Raw genomic sequence first — 17093 nt, 5'->3', positions numbered from 1 at the left:
TTTAGGACACTGGCTGTTTAACAATGGAAATACTTACACAACTGACGGAAATCGGACGAAATATCCTCCGATTTTTCTTTCTCATGCTCAGCGTTCACAACCGTTTTTAGTTGACAGTGCATAAATGTTCACGAAATTTCTTGTCCGATTTATTTATTTATTTATTTTTGTTGACGTTTGTTCGTAGAGTGTGATGTAAGTACGTATATGTGTGACCCCCGAGGCCACGCCTTTGAGTTCCTTCTTGCGGATGTGGCGTGGCCTTAGTTTTCAGGTTATTAGTGGAACTGCACTTCGGATTATTCTGAAATTTCAAGATTTATCACTTCCGATCATGCGCGGTCTTTCGTAGCCAATTTTTCACGGACGTACTGTGTACACATTAAACAAAAGTTGGTCATGCTGAGGACGGGCGATGAACATTTTGGTGTTTGTCCCTCAGTTTTTTGTTGAAAATGTCGGGATCGGCTGCTGAAAGTTGTGTATACACTAGATTTTCTACTAGTGTGTACCCCACATTAACATGTTTTTAGTGACTGTGGTGTTGAAACATGACTGGACAAAGGATTTTGAGCTGTTTGGGCATTCCAAGTGTTTCTTTAATATGCCAAGAAAAAAGCACTAAGCAGTTTTGTTAACGTTGAAAATAAAACAAAACCTTTCCTGACCACTGACTTCTAACTGATTTAAAGGTGAACATTGGGGTAGATCAGTATTTTGACTTGATTTGTGACTTGATCAAAATAAATGACTTGACTTGACTTGCTTGACTTCTAGCAGGGACTCGACTTGACTTGCTTGCTTTTCGCCACAGTAACTTGGGACTTGCTTGAAACTTGAAGGTTAATGCCCCATACACACGTGCAGATTATCTGCAGACTTTTGTCTGCAGACTTACCAAAACCATATAATATGAGGTCAAACCTAAACACTTTCAATTTGTATGCAATCCGGCAGGCCCTTGCACTACATAGAAAAGGTAAGTCTGCAGACAAAAGTCTGCAGATAATCTGCACGTGTGTATGGGGCATAAGACTTGAGACTTGCTTGTGACTTACTCCCTTGTCTGCAGAGCACTATTAAAGAGGAACTTCAGTCCCCTTTAGCATTGCATTCCTATCCCTTGGCACCATCAACTTGGTGCGTGCACAGATGTGTCTAAAGGCTGGTCACACTTTTCTTTTTTTTCCTGGGTTGAACGAAAAAACTGTCAGCTCCAGGTGGAGCCACTATACTATGTGAAGTTAGTATAGCAATCCTCCCCCCGCTGAACTATTGTATTCTGAACCCCCCCCCCCCCCCCCGCCAGAACACTTTGATCAGCTCTCTGCCATTGGCCTGGTTTTCCAGCATGCACATGCGACAGAAGCCGGACAGGCTGACATACACAGGGGCCGAATATCTCCTGACGTGTGTACCCGGCTTTAGGGCCCTGCCCATCCTCCTCGTTCCAGCAGAGCCCTGTTGCACACCTGCTCATGTGTGGGGGGTATTCCACACATGCACAGACAAGGCGAGGTTTGGAACCTACATACCCACCCTTTCCTTCATGTGCAGATGTGCCTCTAGGTTCTTCTCAGACCTGAAGCCCAGCCTTTGCAGAATCTGGGGGGGGGGGGGGGGGGGGTTGATGTTGTTCTCACCTAGGTCAGAAAGGTGGAAGTGCTGCACATACAATCTAGGAAGTTAAGAGAAGAAATGTGAGAGATGGATGGAGGGAGGTGGCTGCAGGGGAAAGTATGTATTTAGGGTGAAGGTCCTTTTAAGGAGCCGAACAGACAAGCCCAATAGATATGATTATAAAGCACTGGTTATATTTTCTAAAGCTACAGACCCGGGAAAACAATGCATTTTGTAATTTCATTGTTTTGTTGTTCTAAAGGAAAATGTTCAGTGAATTGTATGGTTGGCTTTTGTTGACTGCACAATGGAGGAGAGCATTTCTTTTGAAAAGCCGCTTTGCACTTTGTACTTGAAGTACCAAACCTCAGCAGCATTGCACCGTTCCTCCCTGATGGATTTAATTTACCTTGATGTGTATTTGTCATAGAGTGGACTGGGTGCATTGGTAATGAAAATCATTGAATTTCTGGTTCATGGAAGTTCAACCTTCTCATTCTGCCGTCTGTTATAATTCTGTTGGCTTTTTTTATTTGAACTCGCTCAGTTATGAGTATTGTCATGGAGGAAGCCTCTGCTGCCACAGTAGCATCACCATTCCATTAATGGGGGATATTTGGCAGTTAATGAGAAAATGTTGTCATATTGGAATATTCTAATCATGTGTTTTTATCCTTACAGGAAGCAGACAGTGGGGAGGAAGAATGCCGATCACAACCCAGAAGGTAAGACGCTCGTGTTTAATATACAGGATTTATGCACATAATTATCTGCTTTATTTCCCTTTTTTTTTTATCAGTTTAAAACTCCGCTCAAAAACTCCTGAAGTTGAGCTTCGAGTCGAAGGGGTGCATTTATAAAAAAATTGCATATCCGCTCATCAATCGACAATGCAGGTAAAATTGCTTCTGTGTGAATAGGGCAAAAGCAAATATTTTCAGGCAATGTTCTCTGCAGATTGAATATGTGAATGTAGAAAACACTGCATTATTGCTGCTAGATAGAGGTGAGGAGCATATAATTATTTTCTATGATAGTCAGCTCCATCTATTGGCCATAATGTTGTATTTTCACCATTCATACCATCTTTAAGCGATATTGCAACCTCCTTTTTTTTTTTTTTTTCTCCTAAAATAAGAAAAAAAGATGTTCAACTTACCTGCTCTGTGCAAGTGGCCCTAAATCGCCTACTCTAGGGTCCCCCACTGGCGATTTTAGATTTTTCCTCTTCTGTGTGCACCACCAAAGCAACCCGCTTCTGAGCTGGGCTGTGTGCATCCACAGATGCACACAGTGGGGCTCAGCCCCCCTGCTCCTTCACTGCATTTGACTGACAGCAGCAGGAGCCAATCACTGCCGCTGGTCTCAGTGTAGCCAGTGAAAGACTGAAGAGGGGATAGAAGAGATGCAGCCAGGCACAGCGCTGGATTGAGAGAGGTGACAGGTAAGTATTTTGAGGGTGGGAGAATAGGTATTGGAAGGCTTTTTTTTACCCTAATGCAGGGAATGCATAAAGGTAAAAAAAAAAAAAAAAAGGTCAAACTTTAGAACCACTTTAATGAGCAGAGAATATGACCTGAGACTTTGCCCTATTGATGCAAAGAATTTACATGCAGTTTTGATGGACAAACAGCTATGCATTTTTTTTATTTATAAATACACCCCCAAGAATTAGGCTGGATTCACACTATAAGGGCTCTTTCACACGGCCGTTCAGTTTTTTTTTTCCGCTCCGGTGCTTTTTTTTTTTTTTACACGGAGCGGATGACACTTGTGTCATCCGCTGCATATGTCCGCATATCATCCCATCTGTTTGCAGATGATATACGGACATGTATGTATGTCTATGGGCATTGCGGATGTCAGCGGATGACACCGCTGACATCCGATTTTGCTTCCTTTACGTTTTTTAGACGGAACAAAAATAGGGTTCTGTTCCATTCCAAAAAATGGAACAGAACTGAAAGGACGAAATTAGGATGTCAGCGGATGGTCATCCGCTGACATCCGCAATCCCCTAGACATTCATTATGTCCGTATATCATCCGCAAAAAAATAGGATGATTTGCGGACATGCGGAACGCCTGTGTGAAAGGGCCCTAACATTACGAAAATTCTGCATTTTGCACTTATACTCAATGTATGTTTTACCCATATCGGGACCAATAGTTCGAACGATAGATGTAATCTGATGAAAAACATGTGTACGTGTATTTACATTCACTTTAAACTGATGGAGAAGGAATACCCCCCTCTCCCCCAAAACCAGTACCCCCTTTGCAGAGGCAGCTGCCAGGGGTGTGCGCATGGCGTGGCCGTGATGCTTTTTTCTGGGGCAGAAATTTTACCCCCTGTCACTTTCAGCTGGTGTAGGGCCAGCCAAACACGACCCATTCAAGTGAATGGGGCTGCACTGCTAGCTCCCTGCAATCGCAGATCGCTCTTCAGAGACCAAAATTCCGGTTTACAAGGCCTAAAAAAGAACAACTCAACAATGTCAGCTTCTGTAATAGTGTTGTCCTGGGTTAAAAATTCAAACTAGAAGGGTTACAGATCTGCAGAACCTTGTATTCGGACAGTGCTAGAGTTTGTCTCCGATACTGTGTGCTGATTTTTTATTTCTTTTTATTTCTGCCCAGTTCCTGAAGTTATCATCGTGAGACAGGCGTTATATATGAGTCCCAGTTTGTCTTTTTATCTTTGGTTGACACATTGTTGCTTGCTTCATCAACTGAATGTGCAACAGGAAATTGCAACATCTAGATCTTACAGGCACCTGTGTGAAATGTCAGTGCAATGAATTTAGGTGTGATCATGGGCCACTTTTGTTAATAGTGACAGGACACTTTCCGTAACTTTAGTATTACATTTAGTTTGAATTGTTTACCACCTTCATTTTAATGTTAGACACCAGAGTGGGTTACCCCTTTTCTTGTACTCCTCGGTAATCCTGAATTCTGCCAGGTACACATTTCTACACTAGATTTCCTCCCTCAGTGCTTAGTTTTAACCATTATGAACCATTATGAACTGTTAACATTCTAAAATAATACATCTATCACCGGTCACTAAGCATAATATATGAAAATTGTAGTTAAAGTGGCCTTATTACCACTTTGCTCTACATTTCCTTGCTTTAGCATTTATAAATTAGTTGCAGTGTTTAAAAAAAAAAAAAAAAAAAAAAAAAAGGTAATGGAACTCCAAGCTAGCCATACACCAGTACCAGCACCAGTAGAATTTCATTTTCAGGACATTTGTTAAATATTTTATTGAACGAGAGTTACTGGGGATAAATCAACAATCTTTTTTGACCATAGCGAACAGGAAAATCAAAGGAGAAGGATGGAAAACTGTTCTTGATTCTTATCTGAACAAACTAAACTCCAATTCCTGGACCAGAACCACGTGCTTGGAAAACCTTAATCCAGTAGTATAACATTTGTTATAAATATTATAACTATTGTATTCAAGCGGATTGAAGCATCTTTTATTGAATTCAGAATATCCAGTATTTGTGGATGTTAGAATTGTGCACATTGGCATGTCAATAGAAATATTTAAAATTTGTTTATTTTCGTGATGGTACTATCTAATGCAGGGATCGTCAAACTATGGCCCTCCAGCTGTTGCGGAACTACAGATCCCATGAGGCATTGTGAAAGTCTGACTTTCATAGACATGACTAGGCATGATGGGAATTGAAGTTCCTAAACAACTGGAGGGCCATAGTTTGATGACCCCTGATCTAATGCATTGGCTTACAATTTTGCTGAATTCTCATACAATTGTTCGAATGAAAGTCTACGGGTGTTTGGCTAGTTTTAAGGTGAACTTGCTAGGCCCCTCAAACTATGAAATTGTACAATACTAAAAAAGCTCAGGCACCTTTTGACACCCTTGCTTTACCAGTGTTCATTACTGTATGCTCAACCTTGGTTCACAGGCTAGGACAGAATGTTTGTACATGTTGGCACAAAGTCCCGTCTTTCCCAATGCTTTGCATCACAATTGCCACTTAACAGTCCACCTAAGAAGACAATGAAGGTCTCCAAATGGCAGTAAAAGAGGAGAGAAGACAAGCGTCAGCTAAGTGTAGCGTTAATAATGACTGTAATACTAAAAAGGTAATGGACTTACAAGCGGAGATACAATTTAAGCATGTAACTCTGTGTAGACTATCCTTGCTAACACAAATCTTGATTCCGGTCTGTCAGAGGATAAAGAACCATGGTCCAGCTGGTCAGAAGCACTGGAGGCCCCCAGGGGTTCCTGTATCCATTGGAACACCAATTAGACAGATCTGATACGATCGGACGTGATGGGGGAAAGTGGCGACGTGTTTGCAGAGCATGCACTCCTTCTTCAGACCTTGTAGGCGCCATGTTAGGTGTGGTTTATATGGGTAGTGAGAGCGGCAGCCGGTGGACAACCACCCCTAGCAGCCGCAGAACAGTTAAATATTAAAAAATACTTCAATTGACATGTACAGAATAACATTTATTTAATAATACGTATAAAATACAGGTATATATCATAAAAAATGCTGAAGATAAGAATGAGGAGTTTCTGGCAATCAACCAAGGCATACTGATCGATATAATATATAGGGACTAATATACTAGGTTAGGATAAATCGTTGCCTCAAATTAAGTTATAATCTAAAATGGAACAGATGAGAAACCGGTACCAAAAAGACCACTGTGGATAATATAAATGCATTTGGGTGTTGGTACTACTAAGAGTGTACTTACAATTCTTAGCTGGTGCTTGTCTCTCTTTTATGCCTTTCGTCCAGAATTGCTTCTTGTTCCCATGACCTAGCTGCCGCAGAAGTAAGCTATACTTTACATGGACCTTTTTTTTTAATTTTATTGGACTACATAGAGTATTTCCCTTGAACTTCTTTATCAATGTCCTTTTTACCCCGTCATTGTCCCCCATTTGTGCCAGTTCATTTCTCCCTCAGCAGTGTCAGTTTTTCTCCAGGATACAAAAGCAAAGGCATGTACAGTAAACCCCCGCTCCATCGCGGTTCAGTTTTTGCGGTCCCGGTATATTGCGTTTTTTTTTTTTTTTTTTTTTGTAATGTTATTTTACTATATAAATCATTAAAAATGAAATATTTTTGTGTTTTCCATAGCTCTTGCTCTGTCTCTCAGTATCTTTTATGTGTTTAAATGAGTTTCTATTGTTTTAAAAGTGGGTTTAAAGACCTTAAAATGCTTTTACACGTACAGTGACAGTAAAAAAAACATGCCTACAATGCATTTTAATAGGGTTTTTCTATTTCGCGGATTTTCACCTTTAGCGGCTGGGTCCGGAACGTAACCCCCGCAATGGAGGGGGGTTTACTGTATAGTGGTTTTGTGCATAATTCACAATAATAATTAGGCTACTAAAATGAGTGTGTCCTGTAAATTGCCTCCAGCATTGTTCCTGTTTCTTCTTTGCCCGAGGCTGCCATTTTGCTGAAGCCCAGAGTCCTGAGCAGCATTAAATCTTTAGGCTGTCAGATCGGCTTCTACAAATTCAGTAGTGCCTAATGCCTCGTACACACGCATCGATTATTGGCCGGGAATTTTCGGCCAGCGTCCAATCGGCCGATTTTCGGCTTGTTAGTATGATGCTTCCGACAACCGATTCCGACTTTTCGGCCGAAAAAAATCTGGTGTGCATGCTATAAAATTTTTGTTGGCCGTCAACACAACGGCCGATTTTTCCGTCAGTCAGTACAGATTTCGGCAGACAAAAATCTGATGAGCAAGACTGGGCATGCTCAGAGAAGAAAAAACACACGGAAGTAAACCAGCATATGACATCACTTCTGCAGTAGATTTTTGTTGGCCGAAAAAAATTGTGTGCAGTCTAGGCACATTCCAACCAACAAAACACCACTCTGGACAAAAGTCGGACGATCGGTCGGCCGATAATCGTTGCGTGTGTACGAGGCATTAAAATAGAGAGAGCAACTGAGCATGTGCAGAGCAGGGTGAGACAATGTACTACTGAATTTTAAACAGTATAGGCAAATCTTTTTAATATTTTATATACAGTAGCTATACCTGCAAAAGGGACCAGCCTGAAGTGATCTAGCTGGACTTAATTTTGGACTAAAGTTCCACTTAAATCTCATATACTGAAAAAGAAGTCTTGCATTGCTAAAATCTGCTAGTGCTACTGCAGGAAAATGGTGTAATTTTTGGAAGATTAGCCTTGTGACATTGATTTCTCAGGGTATACTGGAATGGACAAAAAACTTTGTTTTTCTACAATATTAAATTGCTGCTTTGTGCGATTTGTGGGAGATCGATCACTCAAGACTGTTCCAGAAAGTTTTATGTAGACTGGAGTTGTGTTTTCAGCATAGTTCATGGAAGAATGTGGCTGTGTACCAGCTGTGTGCAGCCTTCAGTGCAGACAATGGGGTTCCCAGCTTGAGTTATGCCCCGTACACACGTTCCGATTATCGTACGACAAACCTCGCTTTCGACCTAGTCTCACGATAATCGGATCGTTGGTACACCGCTTTCGACAGCCGATCACGACAGTTGGTCCAACAAAATCCGAAGGGTCAAACCTGAAAACTTCTGTCGTACGACATCTTCTCGAACGATAATCGACTCGTCAGTACAGTATGCGTACGCTAAAAGTCGATCGACAAAGACCGCGCATGCTCAGAAACACTAAAATAGCCCCGAAAAAGCCTGGCTGCCATTGTTTTGTTTTGCACCATCTGATACATAGCTAAGCAACCAGGAAGCTTTTCCAGAATCGTACGACAAAAATCATATGGTTTGTACGCATTGTTGAATTCGATGTTAGTATCATGCAACAAAATGCGAACGATAAGTCGTCCGATTATCGGAACGTGTGTACGGGGCATTAGGCTGGATACACACTATACAACTTCAGATTTTTTCCTTTCGATTTACCAAAACCATATAATATGAGGTCAAACCTAAACACTTTCAATTTGTATGCAATCAGGCAGGGCCTTGCACTACATAGAAAAGGTAAATCTAAAGGAAATCTAACAACAAAAGTTGTATTACTCTCCGTCCATTAGTGCCGTTACATTCTCTGAAAATCCCAGCGCATCAGCTGGTATACAATCAAAATGAACTTCCACTTTAAGAATTAGTAGTTATGCAATCTGAATGGTTTTTAGTTTATATTGTCTAGTTATTATTTCCTTTTTTTTTCCCCCGTCTGGGTTATTTGAAGAAGCAGCAGCTCTGAGGTGTGATTGTGTTTATCGGTACAGACTGTGCCAGACCACAAGACATCTTACACAACAACACCATTTCCTGACGAGCTGCAAAATCCCACAACCATTTTTTCTTTCATTTTTTTCTTTATTTTTTCTAATGCCAGCTGTTTAAGTGCAATTAATGTAATGTTTTACATCAAAAGTAGCTGAAGCACAGAGCCCCCAAATTCCTATTCTACCTTGCACCCTCTTGCCAGATTTAACAGTCCCAATGTAACACGAGGCCATCATGCATTTTAACTTCTTTGGTTGGACACTTTTAAAACAATACAACAAAAATGAACCTGAAATATGTTTGCTTTTATGGACTCTGGCCCCTTCTTTTATTTTTTATTTTTTTTATAGGGAAATATTTCTAAATTTGTTGAAGAGTCTGTGCATTGAAAGTAGTACAGCAAAGCCATGTTGTTTGTGTTGGTGGGTGGTGTAAAGCAGTAGTCCTCAACTCTGGTCCTCAGGGCTCCCCAAGTATTACCTTGGGGAGATGCAGACTAGAGTACTGCAATCACTGAGCAGCAAATTATATCACCTGGGATGTATTTCAGTTATCTTGCAAACCTGGCCTGTTAGTGGGCCCTGAGGACCAAGATTGAGGACCACTGGTGTAAAGGATGGCTTTTAATAGTACAGGTGTTAAAAAAGAATAGTGCAACCATGCAAAAGAAATGAATATCAAATATGGAGACCATCCATAAATAAAAATGGGGATTTAGTTCCACCATATGGCCATATCGTGCTCAAGCCCACCACTGCGTCAAAGTACCCCATTATCAGTGGGTCCTACACCATCCATAAAAAAGTACAGGTGTTGCCTGACTTTTTATAAAGCTTACTTTCTAGGGGTGCATCATGACCGATTGAACTTTAGGAAGTTCTAGTTCAGTGATTAAGTTCAGTAAAGCGGTTCTAAAGGCTAGACATTTTTTACCTTAAAGTAATTGTAAAGGCATTTTTTTTTTTAACCACTTTACCACCAGAGGATTTTGCTGTCTTACGTCTGGGCCACTTTTTGCGATTCGGCGCTGTGCGACTTTAACTGACAATTGCGCGGTCGTGCGACGCCATACCCAAACGAAATTTCCTTTTTTTTTTTCCCCACAAACGGAGCTTTCTCTTGGTGGTATTTGATCACCTGTGCGATTTTTACTTTTTGCGCTATAAACAAAAAAATAGCATTTATTTTGAAAAAATAACAATATTTTTCAAATTTTTTTTATATGAAATTCCCCCCCAAAAAATGTAAAAGTTAAAATTTTTGGCCAATTTGTTTTCTGCTACCTATGTTTGGTAAAAAAAAAAAATCACAATAAGCGTATTTTGATTGGTTTGCGCAAAAGTTATTGCCTTTTACTAACTAAGGGAAAGATTTCTGTCATTTTTGGTGTTTTTTTTTTTTAACGAGTAATGGCGGCGATCTGCGTTTTTTTTTTTTTTTTTTTGCGGGACTGCGACTTTGCGGCGGACAGATCGGACCCTTGACTGACATTTTTGACACTTTTGGGGGTACCAGTGTCATTACTACAGTAATCGGTGCTATAAATATGCACTGTTACTGTAAAAATGACACTGGCAGGGAAGGGGTTAATTTTATTGGAGAGGGAGGGGTTAATGTATGCCTGGTGCTTACTAACGTGTGTGGGGGGAGGTGACTGAGTGACACAGGGACAGATCGCATGTTCAGCTATGCTGAACCCTGCAATCTGTCACTGTTTGTCACTTAGGAGATCCGCCCGCTTTGTTTACACAAGCAGGCGGATCTCCAGACTCGATTTCCCGACGATTGGGGGAGAGCGGCGGCGATCGCCGCCGCTCCTCCCCTGGCCCGACTCCCGCTGTGACTGAAAACAGTGGGAGCGAGCCTCCGGCGGCGCGCGAGCGCCGCCCACAAGGGGAGGAGTCCAGCGACGTAGGTCTAAGTCGCTGGATGGAATCGAGACACTTTGCCGCAGTACAGTCCCAGTGACTGGTCGGCAAGTGGTTAAATAACAGGTTTATACTTACCTGCTCTGTGCAATGGTTTTTGCACAGAGCAGCCTTAATCCTCCTCTTCTTGGGTCCCCCGCCAGTGCATCTGACTCCTCCTCTTTTCCATGTGCCACCATAGGAAGCACACCTGCACAAGACACAGACAGCGAGGCTCAGCCCTGCCCCACCCCATTCCTATGGTGGCATACAGAGAAGAGGAGATGCCAAGAGCCCTAGCAGGGGACCCCAGAAGAAGAGGTTCTGGGATGCTATATGTATATGTGTTGACAAACATTTGTGGGTACCTATCATACCTAATTGAGCTTGTTGGACATACTTTCCAAAACTATGGGCAATACTATGGAGGTACTTTAACAGGCTGTACTCTTCTTGGAAAGCTTTCCATGATATTTTGGAGTATGTATATGGGAATATTAGCCTTTCTGCCAAAAGAGCATTGATGAGATCGTATGGATGTTGGATGAGAAGACTTGGTTAGTAATCGGTGTTTCACAGGGCCAAGGGTGGGGAGTATGGTTAAAATAGGGGCTCTGTGCAGGCCACTTTAATTTCTCAACAAACTTGTTTGGAGAGGTGTCCACTTAAAGCGGAGTTCCAGCCATTTACTCACCTGTCCAACGGTCCAGCGATGCGGCCGCCGGAATCCTCGATCCTCTCCCTCGGCGCCGGCATCACTGCTGTGGGCACCCGGCTGTTACAGTTTGCGGCTTCACAGCCGGGTACCCACTGCGCATGCGCGAGTCGCGCCGCGCGCCGTGATTGGCCGGCAATCTTCTGGGACCTCTGACGTGTCCCAGAAGATTGCAGGGAGGGAGGGGGAGAGGAGAACTTCCGCTCAGGGCGCCGCGGCGCTCCGAGCGGAAGTGGGAGCGGGTACCTGTCAAAACTAGGTACCCGCCCCCCCCCCCCCAAAAAAATGACATGCCAAATGTGGCATGTCGGGGGGTCAGAACTCCCTAAAGCGGAAGTTCCACTTTTGGGTGGAACTCCGCTTTAACTTTTATACATACAGTGTACATATTTGATGTGTTTGGTCATGGTGTAAATATCTGTGTCTAAAAAGAATTGATGGCCTTTCTTTGGTTGATCTGAAGAGCAAAGCACAAGGAGTGGCCAAACTGAGGTCCGAGCTGCTTTATTTTTGCTTTTGATGATTCCACACAAACTGATCCTATATACAATGTATACAAATCATGACTGGTATCAATACTTTTTTAAGTGTTCCACAAAAATGTAAAACATGAACTTAAAAAGAAATTCTCAGTTTTTAATTAAATTTAAATAACGATTTGTTTGAAGTCTGGCACTAAGTAGAAAATCTGAAAGTCCATAAAAATAACTTGGGTGATTTTCTATGTTCAGAATATGAATTGTATGAGTAGTTTATGACCTCTGGTGACCACATAAGCACAAAAGGTTGACGTTTTTTGGAATTGTCTAGGCAGGCTTTATGTGACATTTTTTTTTGTACTTCAAATAACACCGACTGAAGTTCACCTTGAAAATCTCATGTCATGGGATATGTCTATGTTTTGTGGGACATTTTTACCTGTGTGAACAGGTCCCAAAGCTTATCTTGTATTACTCTCTATATCATGTTTTATCCCTTTTCCCATTTAAGTTTTTAAAGAGGAAATCCCAGTTTCCTTGTAAAAGTCCAATCAAATCTTTAGCCATTAATTGTACCCATTGTTGTTTTTTTTTTGTTTTTTTTATGGTTTCTTCTGTAAGTGGCTTTTCCTACATCCTAATTACTTCTGACGTTTCAGCAGTATTTACTGTCAAAGTTCATCCCGGGAGGGTGGGAATGAGTCTGGGAAAACAAGAAGGCAGCTGAATCAGAGTTTTGAACGGGATGGATTAATAGCACCTTTTTTCTCTAGGATAACTGGTAACTGTGAAACTGTCTACAAGAAAAATGTGTACATTTCGAGTTTTTACACTTTTAAAAAGGGTTACTTAATACAGAAAAAGGGCAGCCATATTGGGGGGCTTACCTGTGATATGAGTCTTAAGTCTACAGAAGAAAAAAAACTTGAAACTTCTTCAAGTCAAAACAGCCACTATATATTCCAGACTGGATGAGGGCTGGATGTGGCACTTTGCTTGCCTTTGTCTGGCCCTTGAGGCACTATTCCTCCTACTGACACCAGCGATGAGGCACCATTGTTTTCACTGACACAAACAGTGGGGCACTATTCCTTCCACTGATGCCAACGAAGCTAGAACTAAAGGTAGCACATCATCAACGGGAGGCAGCAGTGGGTGCACATAAGGTGCCACATTCTACAAAATCTTAAAGCATAGTTCCGGGCACGAAAACGTTTTTTCACTAAACATACCCTGGGACAGTTAGGGCTAGTACATTCCACAATGGCTAGCCTCTGATCTGTCCCGGTTCGCACTTACCTGCAAGAAGAAATACTCACTTTCTTCTCCAGCGTTGCCATCTCTGTTGTGGGCAGCTGAAGCCGGCGCGATCCTCTTCTGCGTCCTCTTCCGTGTCTTCTTCTCCCAGAATGCACCTGCAGCGGCCCTTCTCGTCACTTCCGGTGCGGCGCCGCATTCCTCCACAGCTTCTGGGCATGCCCAGAAGCTGTTTAGCAGGGAATGCGGCATCGCCCCGGAAGTGACGAGCGGGGCCGGTGCCGTCGCATTGATTCTTGGGAGCGATGACGTTCAGCTCCCAGGAATCATCGCAAGACAGGAAGTGACGGCGGAGCCGCGGCACAGAGGGAGGAAGTGCAGAATAGGTGAGTATTTTCTATCTACAATTACAAGGTGAGTAAAAAAAAATATATATACCTAACTATCCAATTCTTTTTCAGGTGAAAAAGATCCAGCGGATGGGCACAAAATCGATTAGGTCGATTTTGTGCCCGGAACTCCGCTTTAAGTATATTAATGACCACATACATGGACTTTGAAGGCACCACTTAATGTTCAAAACATAGATGTTTTATCAATTATCTAGTTACAACATTTTTTAAATATATTTTATGTATAAAAAAAAACAAAACAATTCATACACAAAACCACCAAATACAAAGCCCTGTTGCAGTAATTATTCCTGTGCAGAACAACCATAGGCTAATGCCACGGCAGGGTGTCTTGGGGCTTGTAGAAGAATGAGTTCTACCTTCTTCAATCCCTATACCAAGATACCCTGATGTGGCACTAGCCTATGGTTGCGAACAGGGCTTTGTATTTGGTGGTTTTGTGTATGAATGGTTCATTTTTTTATATATATATAATATTTTAAAAATATTGTAACTAGATTATGAATAAAACCTATATGTTTTTAACAATCAGTGGTGCCGTCCAAGTCCATGTTTGTAGTTCTTAATACCACTGACACCAATGATGGTGCACTGTTCCTGACACTAATACCAATGATGGGGCATTATTCCTTCTCCTACTGACCACATAAAAAAAAAAAAAAAAATCCCACTGACCACCAAGCCTGAGACATTGTGGATTCCCATCGATGCTGGAGCATTTTCTATTCCCATATGTTACAGTCCAACCCCCCTAAAGTCTGAAAGGCAGGAAACTGGCCCTTTGTTTAGGAAGTTTGGAGACCCCTGATATAGACGATGCTGCCTTTTTAAGACTGAATCTTCCGACTGTATAAACAAATAAAACAAAGCGCATAACTGCCTAATTCATTAGCCACAGTACTTTATTAAAATATGTAAAATAATTGTTTATACTAACAAAAGAAATGTAAATGACAGCATTGTATAAATGTCCATGAACCCAAAGGTCGGGTCTACTGTGGAGCAGCTCTGGTTTGAATGGATGTCCTAATACCAGCTGATGTGTTTTGAGGGACATGCCTTTTTCCTCAGAGCAAGCCTCTGTTTGTACATGATATGAGTCTGCTGCTGATCGTTCAATTTTTATGAAATGCGTCACCAGCAGTAAAGTCACATGACTTTAATGCAGTGGACACAGCCCCATGAACCCCTGTTATTGTCCTCTCAAAAGGTTTGTGTGACCATACTGTGAGATGGGTATTCTTGGTATAGCATTTGACTTTTTAACGATTGTTTGAGAGAATAACATTTATCTAAACCCATAACCAAAAATGTAAAAGTTTGCAGATTATTAGTCCTTGGTGTGATGGCTGCATTTTTCTTTTTCCAAGCCTCTTTTTGTTTCATTTCTGCCTGGTACACCTGAAAATAACACAGTGGCTACCTTGCTCTTCCACTGTATCAGCGGAGGGGGGCCATGGTCGTCACTCTAGGCTGCTCTCTTGATATGGACTACAAGCATGTCCGTATCTCTTCATCTCCATTACATGTGTGGGGGGGGGGGGGGTTAAGGGCAGTTGGTAGTTTACAGAAAACAGCTAGATACAACTCACAGGAAGTGAAAAGTTCACTGAATTTCTGGCAGGAACAAGTTATTTCTTTGTTTGCTGAAAATGCACTAAGCTTTTAAAAGCAAAAACAAATGTGGCTACTGCATCTAAGCACTGTAAGCTGAAATATATTATAATTTTGTTGTTGGTTTTAATTATCCTTTAAGGGCCCATTCATACAAGCAGGTGGGTATTGTGTTGTACAGCCCGTGTAACCACTGGCATGGGCTGGAAAGAAGCAGTGCATTGTTACAACGCATTACCCTTTTACTTAGCGATCCTGACACAAAGTCTGTCCTACATGGGTAGTGATTTGGACCCCTATGTGGGGAGACACTCTGATCAGAATCCTGAAGCAGCACACGGTAGGGATTCAGTTGGTGCTGTACTTGTCAATATATGTATAGCTAGTATGAATGAGGCTGGTATGATACAGAGTGATATGGAGGTCGGCTGAAAGTAGAAGGTGTCCACAGATGGACTTTATTATTTTTAGTAGGCTCCAATAAATTTCCAACTGCAAATTCTGTGATGTACCCTGGTGGTCACTTTGCCATCATCATAGTTGCCAACATTTGAAAAAAATTTCCAGGGACACTTTGCAGGACAGCGATCAATTACTTACTTGAAAATGTACCACACCCACGTCCATGAAGCTCCGCCCACTCCACATAATTAATCTCCGCCTACTTACCAGATTATAAGGTCTACTCAATAAAGAGAGAATTACAGGAAATTGAAAACAGAATTTCAAACTTAAGGCCACAGTAGCAGAGTTGGAATAATTATCCCATTCAGCTGCACTACTTCTGCCTAAAGTTTTAAATTCTGCAATTCTAAAGTGTCAAATGTGCTCAGGTATGACCATACAAAAAAATGTAATATGGAAATATAAATAAAGTGCAAGGTGTAAATAAGAACAATAAAATCTAATTCTACTATCTGCTATAATTAGGTTTTATCGTACTTATTTACACCTTGCACTTTATATTTATATATTACATTTTTTGTATGGTCACACCTGAGCACATTCGACATTTTATTCACATGTCATGTTACCAGATATTTTTGCACATAAGATTGTTGCTTTGCATCTGTGATATTTTACCTTTAGGCAGCGCCACCACATACCTTTCCTTTCTCACATCCTACCTACCTTCATGTCTGTGAATGTCATGTCTTCACTCTCCAGGGGTCCTTCTCTGCTGTGGCAGCACCAGTGAGGCACTGCTGAGAATGAGTGCCTTTGATTTAAAAATGGCGCCAGGTTGTACCATTACATAACTGCGCATGCGCCTGCCCAGCCGAGTTTGTACAAGCTTTCCCGAGTCCGGCAGGCATCGGAACGACGCATGCGCCATTACGATGTCGGTCTGTAACCATTTTTTTATGGCCACTGGCTGCCAGTAAGGGGCATTTACGGGCAGCCCGATTAAAGGGTGCTTGGCAACACTGATTTGCTGGGACAGAGTAAATTACCCGGGACAGGCTCCTATTTACCAGGACTGCCTGGCAAAACCGGGACAGTTGGCAAGTATGCATTATGTTTTTTGAGCTTGTGCAGTGTCTGCCTCCATTCTGTAACAAACATCAAACACTTAGAAATAGTTTTCTAATCTAAGGGCTATTTGTGCCTTGGAGAAAATAAGTAAAGTGTGCATGTATTAACAAGCATACTTGGTGTTTATTTAGTTACTTCCTTGTAGAAGAAATAGAATAAAATGTAAGTTTCTAATGATACATTATGTTGCCCCAGGCAAGCAGTTTACCTAAAGACAGTGACCTATTTATGTGCTTGTGAAATTGCGAAATATAGATGAGAAGGGGTAGAATTCTCTCCAGGAA

At 41.7% G+C, this 17093-nt stretch overlaps 1 protein-coding gene across 4 annotated transcripts in view; it reads left to right on the top strand.

The window, feature by feature from the left end:
- SSH2 (slingshot protein phosphatase 2) overlaps positions 1–17093 on the top strand; it is a 379616-nt gene that overhangs the window by 159326 nt on the left and 203197 nt on the right. For all 4 annotated transcript variants that reach the window (XM_082245092.1, XM_082245091.1, XM_082245088.1 and 1 more), the window contains one exon: positions 2302–2345. In XM_082245092.1, coding sequence (XP_082101218.1) covers positions 2302–2345 — 44 coding nt within the window. The remainder of the gene's footprint in view (positions 1–2301; positions 2346–17093) is intronic.

The sequence above is a fragment of the Pelophylax lessonae genome (genome assembly GCF_965119305.1).
Source record: "Pelophylax lessonae genome assembly, chromosome: 2".
Taxonomy (NCBI): Eukaryota; Metazoa; Chordata; class Amphibia; order Anura; family Ranidae; genus Pelophylax; species Pelophylax lessonae.
The sequence above is the reverse complement of the archived record's forward strand: the minus strand, read 5'-3'. Positions and strand labels throughout refer to the sequence as shown.